Source organism: Galeopterus variegatus, unplaced genomic scaffold (genome assembly GCF_000696425.1).
Source record: "Galeopterus variegatus unplaced genomic scaffold, G_variegatus-3.0.2 Scaffold848, whole genome shotgun sequence".
Taxonomy (NCBI): Eukaryota; Metazoa; Chordata; class Mammalia; order Dermoptera; family Cynocephalidae; genus Galeopterus; species Galeopterus variegatus.
The window spans coordinates 256,768-282,946 of record NW_007726959.1 but is presented as its reverse complement, the minus strand read 5'-3'; the positions used below and the strand labels follow the sequence as shown (position 1 = coordinate 282,946).

The 26,179-nt window shown below is 46.9% G+C and overlaps 2 protein-coding genes across 3 annotated transcripts in view; both read right to left on the bottom strand.

Moving 5' to 3' along the window:
• ADPRHL1 (ADP-ribosylhydrolase like 1) overlaps positions 1 to 3,372 on the bottom strand; it is a 31,588-nt gene extending 28,216 nt beyond the window's left edge. For both annotated transcript variants that reach the window (XM_008572925.1, XM_008572926.1), the window contains exon 1: positions 3,034 to 3,372. In XM_008572925.1, coding sequence (XP_008571147.1) covers positions 3,034 to 3,247 — 214 coding nt within the window. In that variant the 5' untranslated portion in view covers positions 3,248 to 3,372. The remainder of the gene's footprint in view (positions 1 to 3,033) is intronic.
• A 1,968-nt stretch (positions 3,373 to 5,340) lies between these two features.
• Positions 5,341 to 26,179, bottom strand: part of DCUN1D2 (DCN1, defective in cullin neddylation 1, domain containing 2) — a 31,255-nt gene continuing 10,416 nt past the window's right edge. Inside the window, exons 3-6 of the mRNA XM_008572924.1 lie at positions 24,608 to 24,738; positions 9,579 to 9,661; positions 7,432 to 7,528; positions 5,341 to 6,097 (exon numbers count right to left, since the gene is read on the bottom strand). Of these exons, the coding sequence (XP_008571146.1) occupies positions 5,997 to 6,097; positions 7,432 to 7,528; positions 9,579 to 9,661; positions 24,608 to 24,738 (412 nt within the window). The 3' untranslated portion in view covers positions 5,341 to 5,996. The remainder of the gene's footprint in view (positions 6,098 to 7,431; positions 7,529 to 9,578; positions 9,662 to 24,607; positions 24,739 to 26,179) is intronic.

The following is a 26,179-nucleotide window of genomic DNA, read 5'->3' as shown; positions in this document are numbered from 1 at the left end:
TGTCCAGGCCACCTGTGGGCTGAGGCGTCTGTGGCGTTGTGGCTCTCAGCCACCAGCACGACTGGTTTATAGTCGGCCTTTCCTATCTCAATCCTGGGTTAATGAGCCTGACCCTTCCGGACTCCCCTGAAATAATTCCTTTCATTCTGGAATCAGATACCATGAAATGTCTGCATGTAACTGAAATTTAGCCTTTTTAAAGCAAAACAAGTCCATAAAAGCAAAATGGCATAGAAAGCTTGGTCTTTTCAGGTTGGAATTTAAGGTAGAGACAGATTTTCACTTTATGATGTGACCACTGGACTCATTTCTTCTCTACCTCACCCACCTGGTCTCCTAAAAGATACTGTGGACTGCGGGGAAGTCTCCCGGCTAATGTCACGAGAGAGACAAGGCAGAATACCAACATCAAGTTACCTCGTAGTAAAACGTCAACCATGTCCAAACGTGTACCGCCCAAAGCCAGAGCTCTGCAGGGCCCCTCCGCCCACGCAGCAGCGGTGACATTGAGACTCTCAGAAGCACAGGATGTTCAGACACGACATTGGCTACACTGACGTGAGCTGTCTTCCCCCGCTAGGTTCTCAAGTGCCAACTCGTGCTCTACTTACGTCCTTCTGCTCAATCCTCAGGCAACCCCCGTAGGAGGTACGGCCAGAGGGGGAGCAGCTCCACCCGCTTTCTCAGTGGTAAGAGGTGGGGAGCTGGGCACACCAGGCTGCAGAGCCTGAGCATGAGCACCGGTTCTCAGAGGACCAGCCTCCCCGCAGCAGACCTGGCACCAAGTGTGCATTTGCTGGAGGCCGTCGAGTGACTCACTGGCAGTGTGCTGGCAGTGGGGCCCCCTGCTCACAGCTCCATTCACTGCACTGCTTACGCATCTTGCAGGACTGGATATGGCTGTTTCCCGGTTCAATACGTGTGCTCCTGCCCTTTTCAGGGACACACCGCGGACAGGATGCCCCCTGGGAGCTCACTCGACAGCAGAACCAGGGGGTTGCCAGACCACACAGCCATGTCATCTGTGGGGTGAGGGACTCATGAGGGAAACTTGCTTAAACACACAAAGATGTAGCGCCACTTTGCAGAAGTCTGCCTGTCTGTGGAAAACATGTTAAAGAGCCACCACACGCTGTGATCATCAAAATATCTGCACGGCCTACGCGACCTTAGGAAGTCAGGGAGAATGTGTAAGAACACAGGCCTGGGGACGTCGAGTTGTCCTCATTCGGCTGTGTAGCTCTGGGCAAGTTACTTAACCTTTCTGTGTGTCAGTCCCTTCATCTGTAAAAGTGCAGTAAAAATGCTGACCTCAGGCTGACGTGAGGACACACAAATGCGGGACACAGACCTAAAGACAGTGTCCAGCACCAAGTGCCAAGGGGGTTACCTCCCACCACTGCTAACGTGGCTCGGAGACCCCTTCCGTAGGCTACGATCTGTTATTTAAAGAAAAATTGGGGCCATCTGAAAACCAAACAAAGCTTGCTTTAGTTTCAGATGATCCTGACGAGCATGTTCTCTCAGCCCACAAGCCACAGGCCAGGATTGGCACAGCTGTCGCTCAGGCTGCCTTCCACATCTGGTGACTGTGACCACCCAGAGGGAATTCATTTTTCTCCTTAAAAACAGTGCCCCCCAAATGTCCAAATCCTCTCAAATGCACACATTTTGCCACAGGGGCAGATGTCCTGCTGGTCTAAGAGAACATGAATTGCCCCACTTGGGCCAGATGCTCTCTGGGGGCCACCACCGAGCCAGACACGAGGCCATGGGCTCTCATTCACAGTGCTCGCTGGAGCACTGCCAGCGACAACGACACGCACAAGGGACGTATGGACGTGTGCACTGCATACACACATTCTCAGACACGCAGGAAGCAGTTACGAGTAGGCGCCAGCTGTGAGCAGCTGAAACCAACCATGGTTTTGTTTCCAAAGCCACGCTCTCCAGCAGGGTTTCTGCTTGGGACTGCACTACTGCTTCAGGGTGCTAGAACACTATTTTAGTACTGTTGATCATAAAGGCACCAGTCGGCCTGAAAATACCAGAAACGGACTAGTTGGATTTCGTAATTATGTAGACTCTGAAGATGCTTCGCCATTCTCAATGCGCCAGGACACCTTATCTCACTGCTGGTGCTTTGGCTCTCTCCCTGGTTATTTAGGGACCGACCGCAACATCGATGGCATTCCTGTACGGTGACCACAGAACTAAATCAAGCACATTCACAGCAGATGAAAGGAATGAGGTGAACACACAAATGAAGTCTCACCGTCGTAACAGCTGTCTCAGCCTTTAATTTTGCAATGATCTACTAATATTACCCACAGGGTTGAAAGAACAAACGGCCTGTAGGAAAGCTGTGCTCCTTCTTTGAAATTCATGTAAAAACTTGATCCTAAAATCAATTTGCTGCTTAAAGAATATTTTTAAAAGCTTTGTTTCTCCCCCAAATCCACCTTATAGCATTTCCTCAGAACACATTTATGTATCAATAACTATCCAAGCTGAATCATTTTGGTAGATGATATTTTAACCTGAACTCACTGGAATTTAGAAGTAATCCCCAAACAATAATATTTTAATGGGTCCAAATTTCAAACTGGCTTATTTATGTTCTTCTTGCAATAAATCCAGAACAAGAAGGCTAGTCTCTGCAGTGAGAAGTTGAGTCCCCCTCTGCTCCCATCAGAAGAGCTCCACAGCAAGAGGCTGACTTGTTTCAGCTGTTGGACAGGGTGCCAGGCTTACTTTACAAGTTCAAGTGAGAGTCGCTGTTTAAAAACCGCATCTTAACTATCTGCAAAGTAAAGTCATGCTATCACCCAAAGAAACAGACGCTACATGAGAAATGTGATCTGCTCGTGGGACATGGGGGTATATTAAATAGCCACTTTTAGCAGTGGCATCGGGTGACATTGTCAGCCTACAGACCGCACTGCCCTCAGAGTTCTGGGGGCTCCTGCAGGAGCCTGCACCGTCACAGACAGTGCTTCACCCCGGGACACTGGAGCGCAGCAGCGGGCCTACCTGAGGTGAGGGCCTCCGCTGTCACCATGTGCATGATGGTGTTGTCACTCACAGGCCACTTTTCTGGGGAGAGCACGAGGTGGTCCAGCCCCCCGACCTTCTGCAGCTCCTTCTGGATGCTCAAGCCTGAAGCACTGTTCTCCAAGCAGACATTTCTGTAGCCAAGAGCATCGCCCACGCTCCCCAGCAGCATCGCGGCCTTGAATCTCTCCATCGTGGGAGGTGGCTGCTCTTGCCCCGCAGCTGCTGAGCACCAGCCTTTGTCCCCCTCCCTCGCTGCCTTCAGCCTGCCCTGCTGACATTTATACCGGTCATTGTCTCTCCGTCAGGAGTGTGCTCTAAGTGGCCAGTGCTCCTGTTCTGTCTCTGCAGGTGGCACCAATGAGAAGGCCTTTCTGGCCCCACCACGTGGGAAGTGCTGGCTTCCTCCCCGGGCGGACAGGACTAGCTCTTTGCAGGAGCCTGCTGACTCGGTGGGCACAGAGCAACTTCAGAGCATCCTCCCACAGAGCACGGGCTGTCTGCAGGTGGTGCCGTGCATGTGCGTGAGAGCCTGCGCCGGTGCACCCCCGCACATGCACCACCCCACGGCCCCCTTGCTCATCTGCTCCCCTCCCCTGAAAACCACCCATCTGTTCTCTCTAGTTTTGCCTTCTCTACAAACCTCATCTGTCTTGCTATATACTAAAAGAAATTTTCTATAAATTTCAAATACAGTATGTGGCCTTTTGTGTACAGCTTCCTTCACTCAGCATGTTGAGATTCATCCACTAGTTTTATCTTTTAGAAAACTTTTTATTATAAATCATGTTTACAATAGAAAACTTTAAAATGCAGCGTAAAGAGGCGTGTCTAGCTGCTGTGTGAGAGTCCAATAGGAGGCTCTCCAGACGACCAGGTTTTATCTTTTAGAAAACTTTTTATTATAAATCATGTTTACAATAGAAAACTTTAAAATGCGGCGTAAAGAGGCGTGTCTAGCTGCTGTGTGAGAGTCCAATAGGAGGCTCTCCAGACGACCAGACTTCAGACTGCAGAGTGCTCCAGCGCGTCAGCGCACGAAGCCCCACGCGGGAGTCTATGACATGCCGCCATGGAGCCGAATGCATTCAAATTACTCTTGGCAAGTCATGTAAAGAATATGTGAAAACACGAGGCTGAGGGGAAGGTTGAATGTGTAAAACCAGGGATCCTGCCTTCTGGTCAGTCCACCTCCCTCCCCCAGCCTGGAGGGCAGGTCTGCAGAGTGGCAGGGGACCAGGGGATCTGAGCTTCTCCCTCCTGTGCCCCCGGGTCCTGGTTTCAATCAGACTCAGGAGAAGCAGGTGGGAGTTACACCTGAACTCAAGATATCATCTGATAAAAAAAAGTTCTTTCAGTGTATAGCAAGATGGTAAGATGCATTTAAGTAACCTACAGTGTCATACCAGCACTTGTTAAAACTGAGGTGCTGGAGCATTAGTCCGGCTAGCACCTTTCTGAGATTCTGAAACACAGTCCTTCAAGACCAGCATGTATGTAGGTTTCCTGTCCCAACAATTCAGACAACAGGAGCCAGAGATGAAGGACTGTTTTCCTCAGCCACCTGTCTTAGGTAGAACAGCACTGGCAGAAACATTTACTGCTGAAGGGAACATCACAGTCATGGCTAAATTTTCTCTGGCTGATTCTGAGACAGCGGAAACCTTTATCAAAGACGCTCGGGAACACCTCCCACAGGTTAGCCCATGCCAGCAAATACGAGCTCAGTGATTTATTCATTCAATAAATATTTACTGAGCCCCTACTTTGTACTAAGAACTGAGAATATAGCAACAAATACCAGAAAAAGGTTTATTCTTTCTGCCACAAAGTCTGAAATGTTTATACTACATTTAAACTTTTATTAAGCTAAAATAACACAATGACATATGTCATGAAGATAGAAAGAGGGGATCGTGTGTGTTACAGAAGTTCTCGGCAGGTACTCTACGAAGGGACAGGCAATATGTATTTCCTAACCTACTGTGCTTGGTTAATGAGTTGTTTTCACTATGTTTGCAGTCTGTATTAGTCCATCCTGGTATATAACTCCTTTCACCTCTTTTGCAAATTCTGTAGATTGTGAGAGCTATGCTTTCTCACTTGGAACAACCATATTTAGCATGTGATGTGATACTAAAAAGGGGAAAGAGATCAGTGAACCTCTCTATCCGGAATGTGACAATTTAAATGGAGTGGCAGGCGAGACACGATGTTTCCCGGTTGCTATCAGGAGGCTTTTCTGTCATCCTGTGACAAAGACCAGGCTGCTGGCCTCTAGTTTAAAACAAAACTCTGCTGGAATCACACGCTACGTGGGCCACCACTGTGCAAACTGTAGTGGTGTATTAAAAACTATAAAGTGATTTTCAGATGAACACCTAGAGAAATGAGAACAAAAATAGATCTCATAAACCTAGACATTGGATAATTCAAAAAATATAAATCTTGAATTCCTTGTACCAAGTTTAAAAAAACATTAGACTCTGACAAGATCATCTTCCTTAGGGCACATTTTTAACAGCTCTGACTTGTATAAAAATGTGACATTCTACTGAGGACACAATACTGTTTTTTAAGTGTAATTACAATATAACTTAGCAGGAGTTCTGATAATTGCTGGTGTACACCTTACATCATGAATTAAATGGCATGCTCTGCAATCCTACAAACAGGCTTGATGTTACTTTTTTGTAAATACAAAAACCATGCAGAAATCTCCTAAAGCAACAGCTGTGATGGCAAGTCTCCAAACACTCCAAAGCTGTTATCTTCTGAGGAACTTCTTATGATGTCCCAAATCAGCCACGCTCATCGTTATCCAGAATAAGATGGTTATTCCAGTTTCGTGACGAGGCAAGGCTGTCCTCTGAAATCAGCAACAAACGTGCACAGCAGCAGACCAAAACGTCCCCCTGCAGGACGCAATTCATTTTGCACTCTCAATCCATCTTAATTTTCTGCCTGGAAAGAGCCATGTTTCCCCCTGTGACTGCTGGCCGCGCATATTCTACAAAGTCGTCTATGAGAACAGGCCACGCTCCTGAAGGAAGCAAGCACAGGGTTAATGGAGTCAGTGCCAGGGCAACGTTTCCACATTGTACGCATTTCTTTTCACAACCCAGTGTTATATTTCAAGAACTAAAACCATTTCAAGTTTATACAGCTCAGGTTTTGCTCAACGAACTGGCTGAAGCAAGGCCTGAGCCAGCAAATGCTTGCTGCATGTTGACAGGCGCCTCTGTAAGGACGGCCGTGGCATCAGCCGCTGCGTGTGCCCACCGCAGGCTTCAGCCAGTGCGGTGCTTGGGGCGGTCAGGACAAGCTTACCAGGGATGGAAAGAGATGGATGCCTGTCTCCTGAGGCAGGAACAAGGAGCCACTTTCCTCCAGCGTCGCTGCATGCCTGCTGCCAGGGCGCTGCTGCCCTGCTCCCGCCTACACCACTTAGGCCCAGACCTGCCCGACCCAAGCACCCCTGAGCTCATCTGCCAGCCAAGCACTTACGGCCTCATCTCACCAAGCGCAGCCGGTGCTCCGGGAAGCTGAGCTCCCTCTCATTCGACAGCATTTATTACATGCCTATTGTGGGCTATCTACCGTGCTACGTGTTCAGGACACAAAGAGAGACGAGCAAAAAAGCAGCAGGGAAGACAGACGCGTGCACGGCTGCTCACAAGCGAGGTGGGAGCACCGCAGCTGAAGACCCAGGCTTTCTAGAACACAAGAGTGAGGACCAGCATGTCCCAAAGGATGCAGCTGCCTGCTCAGCTGGAAGCAGGGCGGGTGGCAGTCTGGAGCTGAGACCTTCCGCCCAGATGCGGTTCCTTTCCTAAAGTGGCAGAGAGCCTGGTGCAGAGAAGGCACCCACACACCCTCTGACTTACTGTCCTGAAATAATTGGGAATGGGGGCGACTACAATACGTATAAATATATTTGCACAACAAATAGTTGGAATCTCCAAATGAGCTTAAGTAGCACAATGGAATAACTGACTTAAGGCATTGAATGGGATTCCAAATACCCATCCAGTTCTAAAGTTCTGCCATGGGAGTCTCTGCACGTCCAATTTTAAAATGCTTTAGTTTAGAGGACTATCTTCTCAATTTAAAGAAAACAGGAGGCACTATTTTTCTTTTGTGTGACTCATGACAGAGAGGCAGGCACTGTTATCATCACCCCCACTCCAGTGATGGAATGGGCCCAGGAGTCAGCGAGGGCCCATCTAACTCAGTGTCTGTGGCCGTCGCGACTGTCCTGTGCTGTGACCCTGGTGTCTATGTCTGTCGTCACTCTAGAGGCAGGAAAAGCTAATGTTCAGTGCAGCCTCTGTTAGCATTTCTGGCAATCATCTGAAGCACTACAACTCCTAGTACCTTCCTCGTCGTAGTTGGACATGTCATCTGCAATCATGTTTCCAAAATCTAGTAGAAGGTTCCAAGTGTCCCTTGGAATCGATCTTTTGTGATGCTCCTATAACAATAAATAGGAGGAAAAAACCCCACCAGATTTCAGACACAGAGCTTAACTCAGGAATTCTAGTGGCTTAGTGATCTTCAATGAATGAGTGATCCTTATTAATGTGATGAGGAATAAGTACAATAACAAAATTGCTAAAAGTTAAAAGTAATAATAGTGCTTTGTATAAATGTTAAGATGTACAAACAATGTCAATGTCCAAATACAGAAAACAAACTTAAATAAAGCAAAACATTTTAAATATTAAAATTATAAACTCCTGTCTCAATCAAACAGAAGGGCAACATTTATTATCTCTTTACCTAACACTCCCCTCCCCCACAAAAAATTCAGGAACAACAAAGGACAGCAGCAAGTCATGCTTCTGTTTCAGTTCTGTACACTTGTTTTTCTGCAAGGCAGTTCTTGCAGTGGGATGGGACAATTCTCTAGAAATATCTCTGTTTTGCAGTATTCCAGATATACCAAAACCACGGCGGTGGTGTGAAGCCTCTGCACTTGCATCCAGGTTCTGTACACTTGTTTTTCTGCAAGGCAGTTCTTGCAGTGGGATGGGACAATTCTCTAGAAATATCTCTGTTATGCAGTATTCCAGATATACCAAAACCACGGCGGTGGTGTGAAGCCTCTGCACTTGCATCCAGCTGCTGAGGGAGGCCGCTGCAGGTTCAGGGCCTGCCCTGGCGTTCCGCTCTCAGCTTGCTCTTTCCTTTTGTCTTCTGCAGAGGAACTCCTTCCCCAGAATTCAGCACGTACCATTCTCATGCCTGTCTTCGTGCATTAATCACACACATACATGTTCACAAACAGCTTATAGCCTCGGGCTGCATTTCAAAGTGCTAACTGCTGCCACACTGTAAGCAGCTGCCTGCAGTCTGTTTTTCCACTCAATGCCACACTTAAAATGCATGCAGGCTGACACATGCAGATCTAAGTCCACCCATCTTTGCTGCTCCTCAGCTTGCTCTATGGCATCCACATTCTGACTTCTCTTCTGTCCTCTCACCAACAGGCATGTGGCTGTATCCAGTGCTGTGCTGTTACACCAGTGCCATGAGCATCTTTGTTCCTGTCTCTATGCCTGTGGGCATGAGGTTCTCTGGGGAATGTCTGCAATTTAGATTTGCCCCCAGGTAAAGAGTAAGGGGTCAGGGCAGTGTTACTGACCTCCAAAAGTTTTAGAAGCAATGTAGCACGACTCATACAACACACAGCTTAAACGAGGCCTCCCCATGACAGGTCTGCAGGATTTAATGCCAGCACCTTCACAGACAGCTCTGGCCCTCCACACACGACACTCTGTGAGTACTATCACTAGATAACAAAATGAGCCGCGTGGAAGTCACTCGCCCAGGCCACAATTAAATTGAATCGAGGAGGTGCTGGTCCTTGGCCAGGCCACGGGCTGTGTCATGCAAAGGACCACTCCCTTTCATGTCCACGGACAGAATGAGGAGATCGGGCACTCTGCCGTCACCATGACAGTCCCTCACTCCCACCGACCAGAGACACACCCACGGCCTCACTGTGACAGCACCAGCACAGTGTCTTTCCTAAAGGAGCCTGCAGAGGCCTCCTTCCCTTCTGAGTATCACAGAACACATTTTAAAACGTGTCAGACAATGAACACACACGGTGGCCAGGATGCATCTGGACAGTGGGACACATTCACAGCTCTGGGGCCCATGTCGATGTACAGAGAGGGGTGTTTCTTGCACTTTCTTTTAGGATCTGAAGTTTCTCAGCAGAAGTACAGAATTACTTAGTTTAGGGTCCTCAGAGGAGACAGCAGATGGAGGGTTGCTGAGATTTGCAGTGGATCTTCTAGAAACCCAGTCTGGAAGGTGTTTCGTGTGGCTGCTGCCACCTTCCTCAAGGTGGCAGAGCAGTGCGGCAACTGGTCTGGTACCTGAGGATCCTTGTGCAGAACCTCTGTCCACCCAAAACTTCTGCACATAAGACTCTAGTTAGACAGTTCTGCGCAGCCGCACCCCTGCTGGCTTCCCTTCACGCTGTGCACACACGGGAGAAGCAGGACACTTACCAGTAAGAATGTGTTCCAGAGATCTAGAAACTTAAACCTGCCCGATAATACTAGCTTCCAATATGCAACAGCCATTTCTAAATCTGGCAAAGAGAGAAAGAGCAGTTAATAAATCCCAATCTCTTTTTCTACTGCACAAAAAAATGACCACTCTTAACACTGACTTTTACTTGATCCCTAAAACCTGGCAATCTTACCCAAGAGTCACATGAGGCCTAATCTCCACAGAAGCACTCCTGTTAAGTACAATCTAATTTCATAAACATGGGGAAACTTCTTTATGAAAGGGTTTGTGTATTAAGTTATTCATGCAAGCAATCATTGCCTAATTAATCTGTTTTGGAGACTCGCGTTTTCATATACACTGGGCCTTCCATAAATCTGACCTGATCTGGATACTATTAATGCATACCATTTATTTTTAAAAACAGGACACTCCCCTTTCTAAATGATGAACTGTGAGCTAAACACCTTGTTTAGAAAGCACACTATCCCCCAAATAGGCCTGCCTGGTCATCACACGAACTAAAGCAGAATCTGACTCATGAGTACATTATACAGGCGCTGCGAGGCCTATGAACTCCTCATTGCGTAGTCCAGACGCACCAGCACATGACAGGAAAAGCACTGCCACTGATAGCAGGACATTTAAAAATCTAGACAGCACCATCAGTCAAAGCCCATGTCCTCATTTTTCCCCTGACTGGAAGGTAGTGGTTATTTCATGACTTCTATACAAATCCGTGCTGCAGGGCTCGATCTTAAGACGACGTCTCATGGCCCATGAACCCTGAGTGTATGGCTGTGTTAGAACAGCATCTCCAATCTATACTTTTTGGAATACTGATTTAGCCTCCTTCACTGGAAGTTTAACAACTGCTCCTTGTTATATGCATGATGTAGTGACACAGGAAGCGTCTGCCTCCTCAAGCTGGCCACCGTTAGTCACACTGCACCGTACTCACCAGTTTTAGGAAATAAAAAGTTACATTAAATAATTTCCTAATTACACATTTATGTGTGTGTGTCAGACAAACTAAAGTGAAAAGGAGATTAACAAATATATTAACGTAATAGGGTAGTTTAAATGCAAAATACCCAATTAAACACTTTTCAAAAGATTTTCTTCTAAACCTGGTTTAATCCCAGTAGGACAAAAATTATTCAACCTGGAGCTCTAACTTGAGATTTCCAGGGTCAGTCACTATTAAAAACAGATAATCAAGAGATGTCTAAGTAGTGATCACCTTTAAATAAAATCCTGTATTCCCTGTGTTAAGGGTTCGATACAGCCTTTATCAGTCTTACGCACTCTCGCGTCTTAATCAGAAAGAAAGTTCCAGTAACTGACACATGGAACAACTCTCTACACCTTACCTATGAGACCCACAGTACAATTCTAAGATGATTAGTCTTGTTCTGCTTATAAGTCTATGTCCTTATCACTTAGAAGAACATTAATTGAAATCTATATTCGACTCATTTTAATGATGTAAAGCTCACACTGAGAAATGGGGTTGAACCTGGGGAGGAAAGAAGAGTAAGTTTTATGGCATACATTTAATCTAGCTAATTTTGGATTAGTTTTGGTCCTAGAAACCTTTCTTACAAAGCACCTGATCTGCATTTCTGTAAATCACACAACTAAAAGTAAAGGTACAAATTTTCAATATTTAATATTATCTATGTAAAAATGTTTAATATTGTCCTAAGGACGTAGCCATTTGCAAAACAACAACAGCAGCAAGTCCAAGTGGCACTCCTGACGTCGGGAGCAGTCACTCCTGCAGGGCTATGTCTTTATAGCAGCTGTTTTCCTTCTCTCCTAAGAAAATGTTAGAAGAAGGTATTATTATCTAAACTTCATGCCTGTGACGCTCCATTTAGGATTAGATAATGAAGATGTGTCCTCTGTCAGAAAAGAATCTCAGGGCAGATGCAGAAATTAACTAATTTTCATGAAACTTTACTTCCTCAAAAATCAAGATTCTCAAAGCCAATTGATTCCAGACTCTAGCCAGTATAAAACTATGTTGAGTTTCTTACATTAAAACAAAGAGTCAAGTAACTTTAATTATCCTCTTTATTAGGTTGACCATATGTTGAGTACAGGGTAAAGAATAATCTTTCAGGAAAGAAACAGAGTACGCACAATCTCAACACACACACACATCTGAAGGACATAGGACTGATCTCTCTCTCAATCCACTTTCCCTGCTGTCCGTGCTGTTTCTAGGAACTACTGGAGCCCTGCACCGATCTCTTCAATTTGATTTTATCCTTCAGGAGACAGACGACGTGATAAATATACTTTGGAAATGATGAATCGAATGCCCTGTTTTTGGTTTATGGTCATGAAATTATTCTTCTTGCTTTATTTCCTTTTTTAGGAAGCCCTCAAATAACTTCCTTAAATAGTGTGTAGTCTATTTGAAATGTTCATACAATCTAATGATTTTCCTGAAGAGGCTATTATCTTCTTCAATATAATTTCATATTCTCTCAATTTTCTCATGAAGCAAAGAAACAAAAGCAGTAACTCTTCTAATTCTCTAGTGAATAATTTTTTTTTCCTTTTTGTCTTTTTTCGTGACCGGCAACAGATTGCAACCCTCAGTGTCGCGCCTGTACCGGACCGGGACCGGCAACGGGATTGCAACCCTCGGTGTCACGCCCGCACCTCGCTCAGCCAGTGAGCGGCCGGTCTGTATGTGGGATCCGAACCCTCAGCGGGAGTGCCGCCGCGCTCTCAAGCGGCGCACTGTAGCAGTGCGCCACCGGGCCGGCCCCTCTAGTGAATGATTTTGATAAAACATTTTATTTAGGCATCTACAGAAATAAAGTGAGTAAGAAGATAATCTTTTGTTCTCAGTAAAGGAACTGAAGGATAAACTATAAATTTGTAGCTTTTGTCGGCCTATTCTGCTGCCTGATGCTTAAGGAAATCTATAAAACAGAGGCTAAACATATTAGGCCCCATCTCAAAAATGTTTCAAAACACTCCTTACCCTTATATTAAACTTCTTTGAAATATTCATGGAGAAAGAAAATAAATTTTGTAACTTTAAACTGGGTGACTAATTCAGACTCTAATTTACAACCTCTTAGAAATTATTATGTAATTAAAAATGTACGTTGAATGTGATAACATTGGGTTTGCAGGGCTGCACAGCCTCCACCTAACCAGCCCTTCTGGCCTGAGGCCACCACCCTATAAGGAAGCCCAGGTGAGAGCCCACAGTGGTGGAACCCACACACCAGACTCAAGATGCAGCCCTTCCTGGGCGTTTCAGCCCAGCCCAGCCACCTGCTGAAATGCTCCTGAGTGAACTGAGCTGACATCATGCGGAGCAGAAGGCTGCCCAGCTGAGTCCCACATGGGTCCTGGACCTAAAGGATCATGAGACATAAAAGCGATTGTCATTGGAAGCCCTAAGTTCTGAGGTGGTCTGTTATGTGGTAGTTACTAACCCACGAGTGGGTCTGGAGCGAGGCCTGAGAATCTGTCTCCAGCAAGCTCCCAGTGATGCTGATGCTGACACTGTGGTCTGCACACCGCCCTTCCCAAGGACCTGGAAAATTCCTTAATACTTTTTCATATCTGGCAAGTTAACTTGGCATTATAAGACAAAAATTCTTAAAAACAAGACATGCACATGAATGTTAAATGAATTTAACCCTCACTTTTCAACATTTTTTTTCATTTCAATACTAAAAGGAAGGAATCTCCTAAACTGCAAAATGTCAATAAATACAAATGACTATTTCTAACAGAAGCTTAATTATCCTAAGATTATACTGAAGACATCAGAGTAACAGAGTGAAATAGACAAACACTGTTTTTATTACTCCCTGAGATCTCAAGATGTCCTTTCCTGACAATCAGTGATTTACAGTTCAGACTGGACTAGCTGCCACTCTGAAAAATGAAGCTAGATAAGCCTCTAAAAGTAAAGTATTACCTAAATTTTTCTCTGAAGAGTAATAATAATTACACTCAAACCTGAATTATCCACATTTTAGAAAAGCATGCACAGAAGTACCATCCAGGTGAGCAGGACAGGAAAATGGGGGTGCAGACGGAGGGGGGGAAACCGAGAAACGGGGACGTTAAAAAAACAAACAAAAAAACCTGATGGTAGAAGATGAAATAACATCCACAGCAGAAACAGCCAGGTGTTCTCAACACGGCCCGTCCTCCGCTCTGAGGACCAAGAACGCCCAGTGAGCCTACCCCACGCTACTCCAGTGCGTTACTCTACGTGCTGGTTAGTTTCTAGAAAAGACCGGTGATGTTTTCTTGAGAATACTGATGATAGTTACTGTGGAATCAGACCGCAAACTGAGAGAGGTTTTAACTTTAATGACGATTCTGCCTCAGCTTCTTAGAAGGGAATAGAGTGGAATAGAAAAGATAAAAAACAAGTTTTAGCCCCCAAAATAGCAGCATTATTCACAATAGCCAAGATGTGGAAACAACCTGAATGTCCACTGACAGATGAACCCACTGACAGATGAACGGATAAACAAAATGCGGTGCATACAATGGAATATTATTCGCCTTAAAAAGGAAGGGAATTCTGACACGTTCATGCTACAACACGCATGAACCCTGAGGACATTATGCTGAGTGAAAGAAGCCAGATACAAAAGGACGGATACTGTTAAGACTCCACTTATGTGGTCCCTAAAGTCATCAAGTTCACAGAGTCAGAATAGGAAAGGTGGGTGCCAAGTGCTGGGGAGGGGGTGGGGAGTTAGTGTCTAATGGGGGCAGAGCTCCAGACTGGGAAGATGGAAAAGCTCTGGAGATGGGTACTAGTGATGGTCATACAACATTGTGAGCATCCTTAATGCTACTCAGTTGTACACTGAAAAATAGTTAAAATGGTTAAAAAAAAAAAAATCAGTCTTAGGGAAAAAACTCCAGGGACTCCTGACCTGACTGGTTGGAAACGAGCAGTTCTGTGCTCAGCCACTCCCTTCTCTCCTTCAGACGAGCAATCTACGAGAACTCAACCCTGCAGCACACTAGACAGGGTCCTGGAAAGGTGGCAGCACAGGCAGCATAGTTTTAAAACTTCCCCAAATCCTCACATAAAAACAGACACAGCATTTAGACAGAAAAACAAAACCTTGCAGACAACATTTACAATAAGTTTAGGTGAGAAAGTAACATCAGGAACCCAAATTATGAGCCGTAGAGGATGAACCACTACCTATAACAACACCTGCATGTGTGTGTGCAGGGGAGAGCCAGGGGCTAGGGTCTCCGGGGCTGTGGGAACAGCAGGGCCTGGGGCAGCTGCAGGCGATCACTGCAAGGCCAGGCCAGGGCTGGGCCGGGACAGGACCTCGCTCTGGGTTGTGGCTGTGAGTCAGGGCTCTGCCATGACAGCTAGAGGGGCTGAGGCCAGTCAGTTCCTACAAACCTGAAAACCTACTGACCAGGGCCAGCTTCCAAATGGGGACTCACACTGCAGGGAAACAGCTGGGAGTGGAGCACAGGCTGAGCAGGAAAGGAGCAGCAGGGACAAGAAAAGAGATAAAAGTCGGGAGAGGAACAGAGCTGGAAAGTTTGGGGAAGCACACACCAGTTTTGTAAACTACATGCATGTGCACACATGCACACACATCCAGAAGAGAAAGCTCTGTGAAGTCAAAAGAGCTGCCCTGAACCATTGACCTTCTAAACGTTGAAGAAGCCAATCTCCTGTAAAGATGAGCAGAACAGCACTGAGAGCAAGTCTCATACAACACCACCTAAGAAAAAGACGACGCACATGGAACGCCGTCCTGGAGGACACACGCACGTGGGGCCAGCGGCCTGTCAGAGGTGCAGCCGCGAGTCCACTACAGGCGACAGACACTCAGAAATGAGCAAGGCGCTAGAGACCAAGAATCAGAATCAGAAAACTCATGAATCAGGCAAAACTCAAGAATTAGAAACAAAGGAAAATCATTCTGGAAGTTACTAGACTAGAAGGAGTGTACGAGCAAATAAACTCAAATAGTGGCCTCACAGAAAAAGGTGAAAAAGGAAGATCATTTTAAAAATAAAAAGACATGAAATACAGATAAAAACCTGCAAAGAAAGTAACACACACTGAAGACAGCTCAAGAAGATCTAACTCATTATACGGATAATACGAGTCTCTGTAGAAACTAAAACTAGATAAGAGAAACAGAACAAATGCTAAAAACCATAATTCAAGGATATTTTTTCCTGAAATAAAAAAAGATTAAGGGGCCGGCCCGGTGGTGCACTGCTATAGTGCGCCGCTTGGGAGCGCGGTGGCCCTCCCGCCGAGGGTTCGGATCCCACGTACAGACTGGCCGCTCACTGGCTGGGCGAGGTGCAGGCGCAGCACCGAGGGTTGCGATCCTCGGTGTCACGCCCGCACCTCGCTCAGCCAGTGAGCGGCCGGTCTGTATGTGGGATCCGAACCCTCAGCGGGAGTGCCGCCGCGCTCTCAAGCGGCGCACTGTAGCAGTGCGCCACCGGGCCGGCCCCTCTAGTGAATGATTTTGATAAAACATTTTATTTAGGCATCTACAGAAATAAAGTGAGTAAGAAGATAATCTTTTGTTCTCAGTAAAGGAACTGAAGGATAAACTATAAATTTGTAGCTTTTGTCGGCCTATTCTGCTGCCTGATGCTTAAGGAAATCTATAAAACAGAGGCTAAACATATTAGGCCCCATCTCAAAAATGTTTCAAAACACTCCTTACCCTTATATTAAACTTCTTTGAAATATTCATGGAGAAAGAAAATAAATTTTGTAACTTTAAACTGGGTGACTAATTCAGACTCTAATTTACAACCTCTTAGAAATTATTATGTAATTAAAAATGTACGTTGAATGTGATAACATTGGGTTTGCAGGGCTGCACAGCCTCCACCTAACCAGCCCTTCTGGCCTGAGGCCACCACCCTATAAGGAAGCCCAGGTGAGAGCCCACAGTGGTGGAACCCACACACCAGACTCAAGATGCAGCCCTTCCTGGGCGTTTCAGCCCAGCCCAGCCACCTGCTGAAATGCTCCTGAGTGAACTGAGCTGACATCATGCGGAGCAGAAGGCTGCCCAGCTGAGTCCCACATGGGTCCTGGACCTAAAGGATCATGAGACATAAAAGCGATTGTCATTGGAAGCCCTAAGTTCTGAGGTGGTCTGTTATGTGGTAGTTACTAACCCACGAGTGGGTCTGGAGCGAGGCCTGAGAATCTGTCTCCAGCAAGCTCCCAGTGATGCTGATGCTGACACTGTGGTCTGCACACCGCCCTTCCCAAGGACCTGGAAAATTCCTTAATACTTTTTCATATCTGGCAAGTTAACTTGGCATTATAAGACAAAAATTCTTAAAAACAAGACATGCACATGAATGTTAAATGAATTTAACCCTCACTTTTCAACATTTTTTTTCATTTCAATACTAAAAGGAAGGAATCTCCTAAACTGCAAAATGTCAATAAATACAAATGACTATTTCTAACAGAAGCTTAATTATCCTAAGATTATACTGAAGACATCAGAGTAACAGAGTGAAATAGACAAACACTGTTTTTATTACTCCCTGAGATCTCAAGATGTCCTTTCCTGACAATCAGTGATTTACAGTTCAGACTGGACTAGCTGCCACTCTGAAAAATGAAGCTAGATAAGCCTCTAAAAGTAAAGTATTACCTAAATTTTTCTCTGAAGAGTAATAATAATTACACTCAAACCTGAATTATCCACATTTTAGAAAAGCATGCACAGAAGTACCATCCAGGTGAGCAGGACAGGAAAATGGGGGTGCAGACGGAGGGGGGGAAACCGAGAAACGGGGACGTTAAAAAAACAAACAAAAAAACCTGACGGTAGAAGATGAAATAACATCCACAGCAGAAACAGCCAGGTGTTCTCAACACGGCCCGTCCTCCGCTCTGAGGACCAAGAACGCCCAGTGAGCCTACCCCACGCTACTCCAGTGCGTTACTCTACGTGCTGGTTAGTTTCTAGAAAAGACCGGTGATGTTTTCTTGAGAATACTGCTGATAGTTACTGTGGAATCAGACCGCAAACTGAGAGAGGTTTTAACTTTAATGACGATTCTGCCTCAGCTTCTTAGAAGGGAATAGAGTGGAATAGAAAAGATAAAAAACAAGTTTTAGCCCCCAAAATAGCAGCATTATTCACAATAGCCAAGATGTGGAAACAACCTGAATGTCCACTGACAGATGAACCCACTGACAGATGAACGGATAAACAAAATGCGGTGCATACAATGGAATATTATTCGCCTTAAAAAGGAAGGGAATTCTGACACATGCTACAACACGCATGAACCCTGAGGACATTATGCTGAGTGAAAGAAGCCAGATACAAAAGGACGGATACTGTTAAGACTCCACTTATGTGGTCCCTAAAGTCATCAAGTTCACAGAGTCAGAATAGGAAAGGTGGGTGCCAAGTGCTGGGGAGGGGGTGGGGAGTTAGTGTCTAATGGGGGCAGAGCTCCAGACTGGGAAGATGGAAAAGCTCTGGAGATGGGTACTAGTGATGGTCATACAACATTGTGAGCATCCTTAATGCTACTCAGTTGTACACTGAAAAATAGTTAAAATGGTTAAAAAAAAAAAAATCAGTCTTAGGGAAAAAACTCCAGGGACTCCTGACCTGACTGGTTGGAAACGAGCAGTTCTGTGCTCAGCCACTCCCTTCTCTCCTTCAGACGAGCAATCTACGAGAACTCAACCCTGCAGCACACTAGACAGGGTCCTGGAAAGGTGGCAGCACAGGCAGCATAGTTTTAAAACTTCCCCAAATCCTCACATAAAAACAGACACAGCATTTAGACAGAAAAACAAAACCTTGCAGACAACATTTACAATAAGTTTAGGTGAGAAAGTAACATCAGGAACCCAAATTATGAGCCGTAGAGGATGAACCACTACCTATAACAACACCTGCATGTGTGTGTGCAGGGGAGAGCCAGGGGCTAGGGTCTCCGGGGCTGTGGGAACAGCAGGGCCTGGGGCAGCTGCAGGCGATCACTGCAAGGCCAGGCCAGGGCTGGGCCGGGACAGGACCTCGCTCTGGGTTGTGGCTGTGAGTCAGGGCTCTGCCATGACAGCTAGAGGGGCTGAGGCCAGTCAGTTCCTACAAACCTGAAAACCTACTGACCAGGGCCAGCTTCCAAATGGGGACTCACACTGCAGGGAAACAGCTGGGAGTGGAGCACAGGCTGAGCAGGAAAGGAGCAGCAGGGACAAGAAAAGAGATAAAAGTCGGGAGAGGAACAGAGCTGGAAAGTTTGGGGAAGCACACACCAGTTTTGTAAACTACATGCATGTGCACACATGCACACACATCCAGAAGAGAAAGCTCTGTGAAGTCAAAAGAGCTGCCCTGAACCATTGACCTTCTAAACGTTGAAGAAGCCAATCTCCTGTAAAGATGAGCAGAACAGCACTGAGAGCAAGTCTCATACAACACCACCTAAGAAAAAGACGACGCACATGGAACGCCGTCCTGGAGGACACACGCACGTGGGGCCAGCGGCCTGTCAGAGGTGCAGCCGCGAGTCCACTACAGGCGACAGACACTCAGAAATGAGCAAGGCGCTAGAGACCAAGAATCAGAATCAGAAAACTCATGAATCAGGCAAAACTCAAGAATTAGAAACAAAGGAAAATCATTCTGGAAGTTACTAGACTAGAAGGAGTGTACGAGCAAATAAACTCAAATAGTGGCCTCACAGAAAAAGGTGAAAAAGGAAGATCATTTTAAAAATAAAAAGACATGAAATACAGATAAAAACCTGCAAAGAAAGTAACACACACTGAAGACAGCTCAAGAAGATCTAACTCATTATACGGATAATACGAGTCTCTGTAGAAACTAAAACTAGATAAGAGAAACAGAACAAATGCTAAAAACCATAATTCAAGGATATTTTTTCCTGAAATAAAAAAAGATTAAGGGGCCGGCCCGGTGGTGCACTGCTACAGTGCGCCGCTTGGGAGCGCGGTGGCCCTCCCGCCGAGGGTTCGGATCCCACGTACAGACTGGCCGCTCACTGGCTGGGCGAGGTGCAGGCGCAGCACCGAGGGTTGCGATCCCGTTGCCGGTCCCGGTCCGGTACAGGCACGACACTGAGGGTTGCGATCCGTTGCCGGTCACGAAAAAAGACAAAAAGGAAAAAAAAAAAAGATTAAGAACTACTTACTGAAAGCGCACACAGCATATCTGAGAGCGCTGACTGAATGAACAACACCCGGACATCTTAGTAAAATTACTGGGCTTTAAAGAGAAAGGAAAACTATGCTTTGGGCATCTGGGCAAAGACAGCAGTCACTTACAAGGTACAGAAAACTAGATTATCATCAGACTATTCAACAACAATGCTCTATGCCCAAAGAAAATGGAGCAACACAGTAAGATACGCAAAGAAAGAAAACTGAGAAAAACCGGAGAATGGGTTTGGGCCCGCACCGGGTGCCAGCTGCCTGTGGGACCGAGAAGCCTGCGACAGCTGCCTGTGGGACAGAGAAGCCTGTGACAGGCGGAAGCGGAGCGCGGGCCGCGTGCTCACAGTGAAGATTCGCTCAAGCTACTTTCTGAAAATGGGGCAAGAACGTGTTTTTGGTTTTTTGGGGTTTTTTTACTATCCACAGTAATGATATCGGTGGAGACAGAGTTAGCATCATAATTCTGAGGCTGTGGTATGTGCAACGTGGGATATGGCAAATAATGACATGACACACTGATTCTGCTGTCACCTCTGCCCTGGAGGGCCAGGTAGAAGGACAAACACAGACAAACTTAAGTAAAACAGCAACCACCACCAACAACTGGAATGAAGAGCAGCAGCATGAAGCGCTGCTTACTGAAGAAGCCCAGAAACGATCACCACTCAGTATGAACGAGCATTGCCAGTGACCAGAGTACAGTCTCAAGAGGCCATTTTCCACTAACAGAAGCCAGGTCTTCCCGGAGGAAGGAGGGAGCCTGGGTCTGGGCAGAGTGTGCGGCACGAGCCCAGAACAGCCTGCCCTGCAGACGGCGGCAGCGGCAGCAGCACCGGCACCGCGCCAGAAGGGCCCGCGCTGACCCGGAGAGGCCCCACTGGCCCCCACTGGCCCACCCGAGCCTCAAGGAAGACACGACCTGCCTCCCAGTGCGTAAACCCACGAGTTCACAGGGATGTGAAGAAACAGACATTCACTGGTCACCTTCGACGGAAGCCCGGAAAAAGCATACTCCCGAGAACCGGGACACAGCGGCCAGAACCCAGTGTCTGTCCTGCCCTTCTCAAAGGACAGCAACTCTGGAGAACAACACCGGGAGATGGAAAGCACGCCTTTATAAGATCATTCCAACAGATAAATGAAAAGAAAAGGGTGGAAGACCATCCGTCTGCAGCCCCTAACTAGTTAACCTAACTAGTTAAGCAGTGGACCCAGGCACTGGGTGCAGCAGCTAATGTCCCCATAGCTAAGACACCAGGACCCTCCTGCCCACGACAGGCCAGTAGCACCTGGCCTCTATGTTCAGCTGCCAGTTAGTGACAGCCTGAGTGACGTGGCATGATCACGTGCTTCTCATACTGCCACGTGAACAAGCCACCCAGCCTCTCTACTTCGGTCACACAGCTGAACATTCACAACAGCGTCATCTGACTGGCCTCCCTACGAGCTGTCACAGAGCTCATAACATTTACAAATTTTTCCGAACAAATCAAAACATACAACACCACTTACAACATTCTACCAAGCAGCAGCTAGTAGCCCAAGTGCCTTGATAGAGGAGCTAACGTGGAAAGTTACCCCAGAAGGGCCCAGGACAAGCCTCGGCCCCTGGCTCTTCCCAGCCATCCCCAGCTGTCCCTCTTCCCTCTGCATGGACCACCCTCTCGGGGGAGCAGCACACACCTTCTAGGTCTACCTGCCACTCCACAGCTGCCTTGACTGGCAGTCGAGAAGGACGCAGCACCCGCCCCAAACACCTCTGTGAGAGCGGCAGACGAAGCCACGGCACACAGGAAAATCACCGCTGTTTTCATGTCAGTGTTTGGTGTCTTTTAAAAATTCAGATGGACTTATCTGTGCCAAAACGAACTGTTTAAGGACTTTCAAAATTGTGATATTATTTACTCAAAAAATACATGGGCCTAGCATGAAACGATGACATATGGCTCTGAACGAGATAAAAGGGCCAGGCGCAGGCAGACCAGGCAAACACTCCAGCCCAGAGGCAGAGTCAGAGGTGGGTCCTGAGAGTCCTGAGAACAGCTGGAGATATGCAGAGAAAAACGCCACGAAGGAAGGCTGGGCCAGGGCAGGGGTCGGCAAGGCCACGGAGGCCTGACTCTTCCTCCTGACCTTCAGAATTCCACTGCTGGGGTGACACTGACAATGACAGGGTCCCCACACAGCTCTGCTCTCCCTCATCTGCAGAGCCCAGAACTGCCCTGTCCCTGGCTCTGTCGAGCTTTAACCTGGACGCCGGGCCGTCCTCCAGGGAGGTGTGTGATATGCAGGGAGAGATCTGGTGGGCGCCCCGAGACACGCTCAGGTCTCACTGCAGAGACTGGAAGAGTCTCTGAGGGGTTTGCAATGCTGCTCTCACCTCCTGAATGCATGCCTTAGATAAGCCATTCGATTCCTCAGCTTTGATTTCCCTGCTTAAAAAATGGGGATAAGACTACGTGTGGATTGGCCGAGAACCCCTAATGAAGGCATTTGCCTGCTTAGTAAATGCTAGTTTCCACTGTTCTTTCCAGACAATAAGGAAAGGACGAAAGCAGCACCTAGAGCAGGAACCACACGGCCTATCCCAGACCGGAACATGTGTGTGGACACCCGAGTGGCAGAGGTAGGGACGCCATGCGAGACGTCATTAGCTAAGCTGCACTCTCCGAGAGTTTTTCTAAGTACACCAAGCATTTTAACTTTCCCAGAATACGACGTGTGAAGTTCTACTCTCCACTCTGCACTGACTTGGCTAGAATCACCTGAAATTCTAATTTTACCAGGGCCTGTACCAACATGACTGGTGGCCTCTTCACGGCCCCTCCCCGCCAGTGTCCAGGGCGGGCTCGTCCCCAGGGACAGACGCCAGGCCGCAGCAGGCAGCGCAGGGCAGGGGCTCCTTTGGGCGCTCCCTGAGCCGTGTGAGCACAGCTGTCTCCGAGGGGAAGCGTGGTCTGAGCCAGCAGCCTGCCGTCCGCTCTTTCCCCCGAGACTAGGCGGCTGGTGGCCTCGCCTTGGCCTGCCCTCCTGCACACCTGGCCCGAGCACCCGATCCTGCAGCGACATCGCCCCAAACGTGTCTGCACAAACACGGGTATCAGACACAGACATCTCTCCCTTCGCCACTGTCATCGTGACCACACGAGAAGGTGCCGAGCCCTGTGGTGGCGGAAGCTCCTCACTGCTGCCTTTCAATGACGGCCTATCTGTGATGCTCGCCTGCCCTCCTGACCAGGAAACACACCTGCGCGTGCTCCCCGCAGCTCCCACGGGGACCGACAACACTGCCACCTTCCGAGGTTGTAGTGGAGCTGTTCAAGCAAACGCGGCCTTCACAGCACAGGCTTTTTTCAGCTTCTGAGCTGCAGGTGAGGTGGCACCAGGGCAAGAAAAGCCATTTCAAAGGAGTGCTAGCCAGCAGGACAGGGAGCTCGACAGGAGCCCTGTCATAGTCCAGTGCAGCAACATAAAAACAAAGCAACCCACAACGCTGAAGAAAAATAAAAAGAAGAAAGCAATCCCCACCATATGACGTAGGAAACTGTTAAGGAAAGAAAGCTGCCTAGCTCCTCAAATCTACGATAGAAGGCGTGCCTCCCCCCGGCCGGCATCACAGGTGACCTGATGACAGCCATTGGAGAGGAGAAAGACGTGGGAGACACCGAAGGGAGACAGCACACCTGCAGCCAGATGTGTGTGGAATCGGGATGAAAAGCCAAACGAGAGTGGTAGATTTTCTATCTATGGAGTATTCAAGCATTTTCCAGTTTCCTGAGTAATGTTTGGTCATCTTAAAATATTGCTTTCATTTACAGGAGTTCTTCAAAACATACTTTATAGTATACCTGTTTAATCCTTATTTAAAAGACCATATAATTCCCCAACTCAAAACCTGTAAGAGATTTCACTGACCCAAAACAAGGTCTGTACACTAGGCAACAGAGCACTCATTTTTAGAAAGAGATAAACCAGAAATAAACAATACAGTGCTTAGGTGCAAGATGAACAAAAACAAATAAAATAAACCAAAAACTCAAACCTAATACTTAAAGTTCAAAATTTTCCAGCCATACAATATGTAGGAAAACATGTCATGTTACAGCAAAGTCATGCACCGGCAGAAGCCCGTGGCTCACTCGGGAGAGTGCAGTGCTGGTAGCACCGAGACCGAGGGTTTGGATCCTATATAGGGATGGCCGGTGAGCTCACTGGCTGAGTGTGGTGCGGATGACACCATGCCGAGGGTACGACCCCCTTACTGGTCAGAAAAGAAAAAAAAAAAAAAAAGAAGAAGAAGAGTCCCGAGATGTGATTCAACGCACAGCGGAGCAGATTTCAAGTAGGTGAACTTTAAATCTCCAGACCTGGTCAGAAGCCACGTCACCTAGCCAATCTTAACAGAACCATCAGCCAGACAGCAGACCCAGCTAGTAAACACCACACAGGGAAGCAAGTTGCAAACATCCAGGCTATGGATACTAACTGATACTACCCTGACCCATTAGTCAATAAGATACCAACATGAGAGGACATAGAATATTTACAAATTAATTCATACTTCACAATTTAAATATTTAAAACCAGAAGGTAGGAGACAGGTTTTGGTTGAGGCTTTCAGGTAGAAAGTACTACAAACTAGCCAGTCAACATGGAGAGCAAATCAGTGGAGAAAAAAGAAACCAACCGAGGGACAGTAACACTGAAGCTGACTATACTGAAACTATGTTGATCAATCACGTCCACTTACCATATCAAGATCAGGTATCTTACATATCTGGGTTGTATACTCACCTAAACCTTTCTGCCCAGGATTCTTAGCAAAGGAAAAGGTAAACTGATAAAAATCTTTAAACTTCGCTGTGTCCTTAAGCTCTTGTTCCAATCTTGGCAGAAGAGCTTTTAGCTTTTCTGTGCTATCACACCTGTGAGGACAGAGACAGGGGTTGCTACTTGTGGCAGACATGCCTCCCCAGCGACTCTCCCCTTCTCCCATGCTGTGGTAACTGTGGTCAGGCTCCCAGCTCCAGCTGCAGACTGCCCTTCCCAGCTTCCCCTGCAACGTGGTGTGGGCTCAAGGCTCACTTTTAGGTGACAGATGTACGTGGAGTTACAGTGGGCGACTTCTCTCTTGCTAAAAGGAATCCGAAATGGTCTAAGACAGACTACAGTGATGTGGAACAGCTTTGTGAACACACTAAACAACTAGGTCATAGACTTCAAATGGGTGAAGATATGGCATGGGATTATATCTCAATAGCTGCTATTAGAAGAGAAAAACAAAAACAAAATCACTTGCCCTCTTCCTGTGAGCTAGAATAAAGGCGTGGTCTAACTCTGACCAGGAGAGAAGCCAGTGCCCTGAGGATGACATGGTGACAACGTGGAAAGACCCCATGTTCTCCGTGACTTGTAGAACTGAGTTGCCTGCCAGCTGGGACCACTGCTACCTCTGTACTATCATGCAAGAAAAAAGTAAACCTAAACTATTTAAGCTACTGTATTTAGGGGTCTTCGCATTACAGCAGGCGCCTGCCAGCTGGGACCACTGCTACCTCTGTACTATCATGCGAGAAAAAAGTAAACCTAAACTATTTAAGCTACTGTATTTAGGGGTCTTCGCATTACAGCAGGCTAGATCTAAAATATCCGAGTATTACAAAACATAGCTGTATTGTTTTAAAATTGGATTTTCCTCAAAAAATTCAACAGCCTTTAAAAATATTAAACAGTCTTGAAGGCAGAAATCTAGAATAGTGAAACAAAACCAATTTGGAACAGAATAAAAGCGACACTTACCCAAGTAGCACAAAGTTAAGATAAGAAAACTGGAGAAGGCCATGGAGCAGCCGGAAAAGTCCGTAATACTCATGCAAACAAGGACACACGTGCAGCTCTACCAACTGCCGCAGGCGAACGTGAGCGGAGGCCGGTGCGGCGCCTGGAGGGTGGGGCCCTTCCCCACTGCAGCCTGTCCCCTCCCGCACCCTCCCGTACCATGCTTTTGGCTCGATGTAAGCGGGTACTGACGTGTGTATTAGTCTGTGTCCAGCTTTTTTCACCTACGTCTGCGAGGTTCATTCCTATAGGTATGTGTAGCTCCAGCTGGTTCATTTTCTCTGCCATGTAGAATTCCGTTGTATCCATATTTTATATTTTATAGATCCTACTGATGGTGAACACTTTTGCTGTTTCTAGTTTCCCGGCTACAAATAATGCTGTTCACGTTTCTGCACACGTGCCGCAGCATACACACGATAACACCGTGTGTCCCAGCACACACACTGAGTGCCTTATGTCAGGCACACAAGCCAGCGTGGAATGGCTCGTTCACGGAGTCTGTACGCCTTCAACTCAATAACGAAT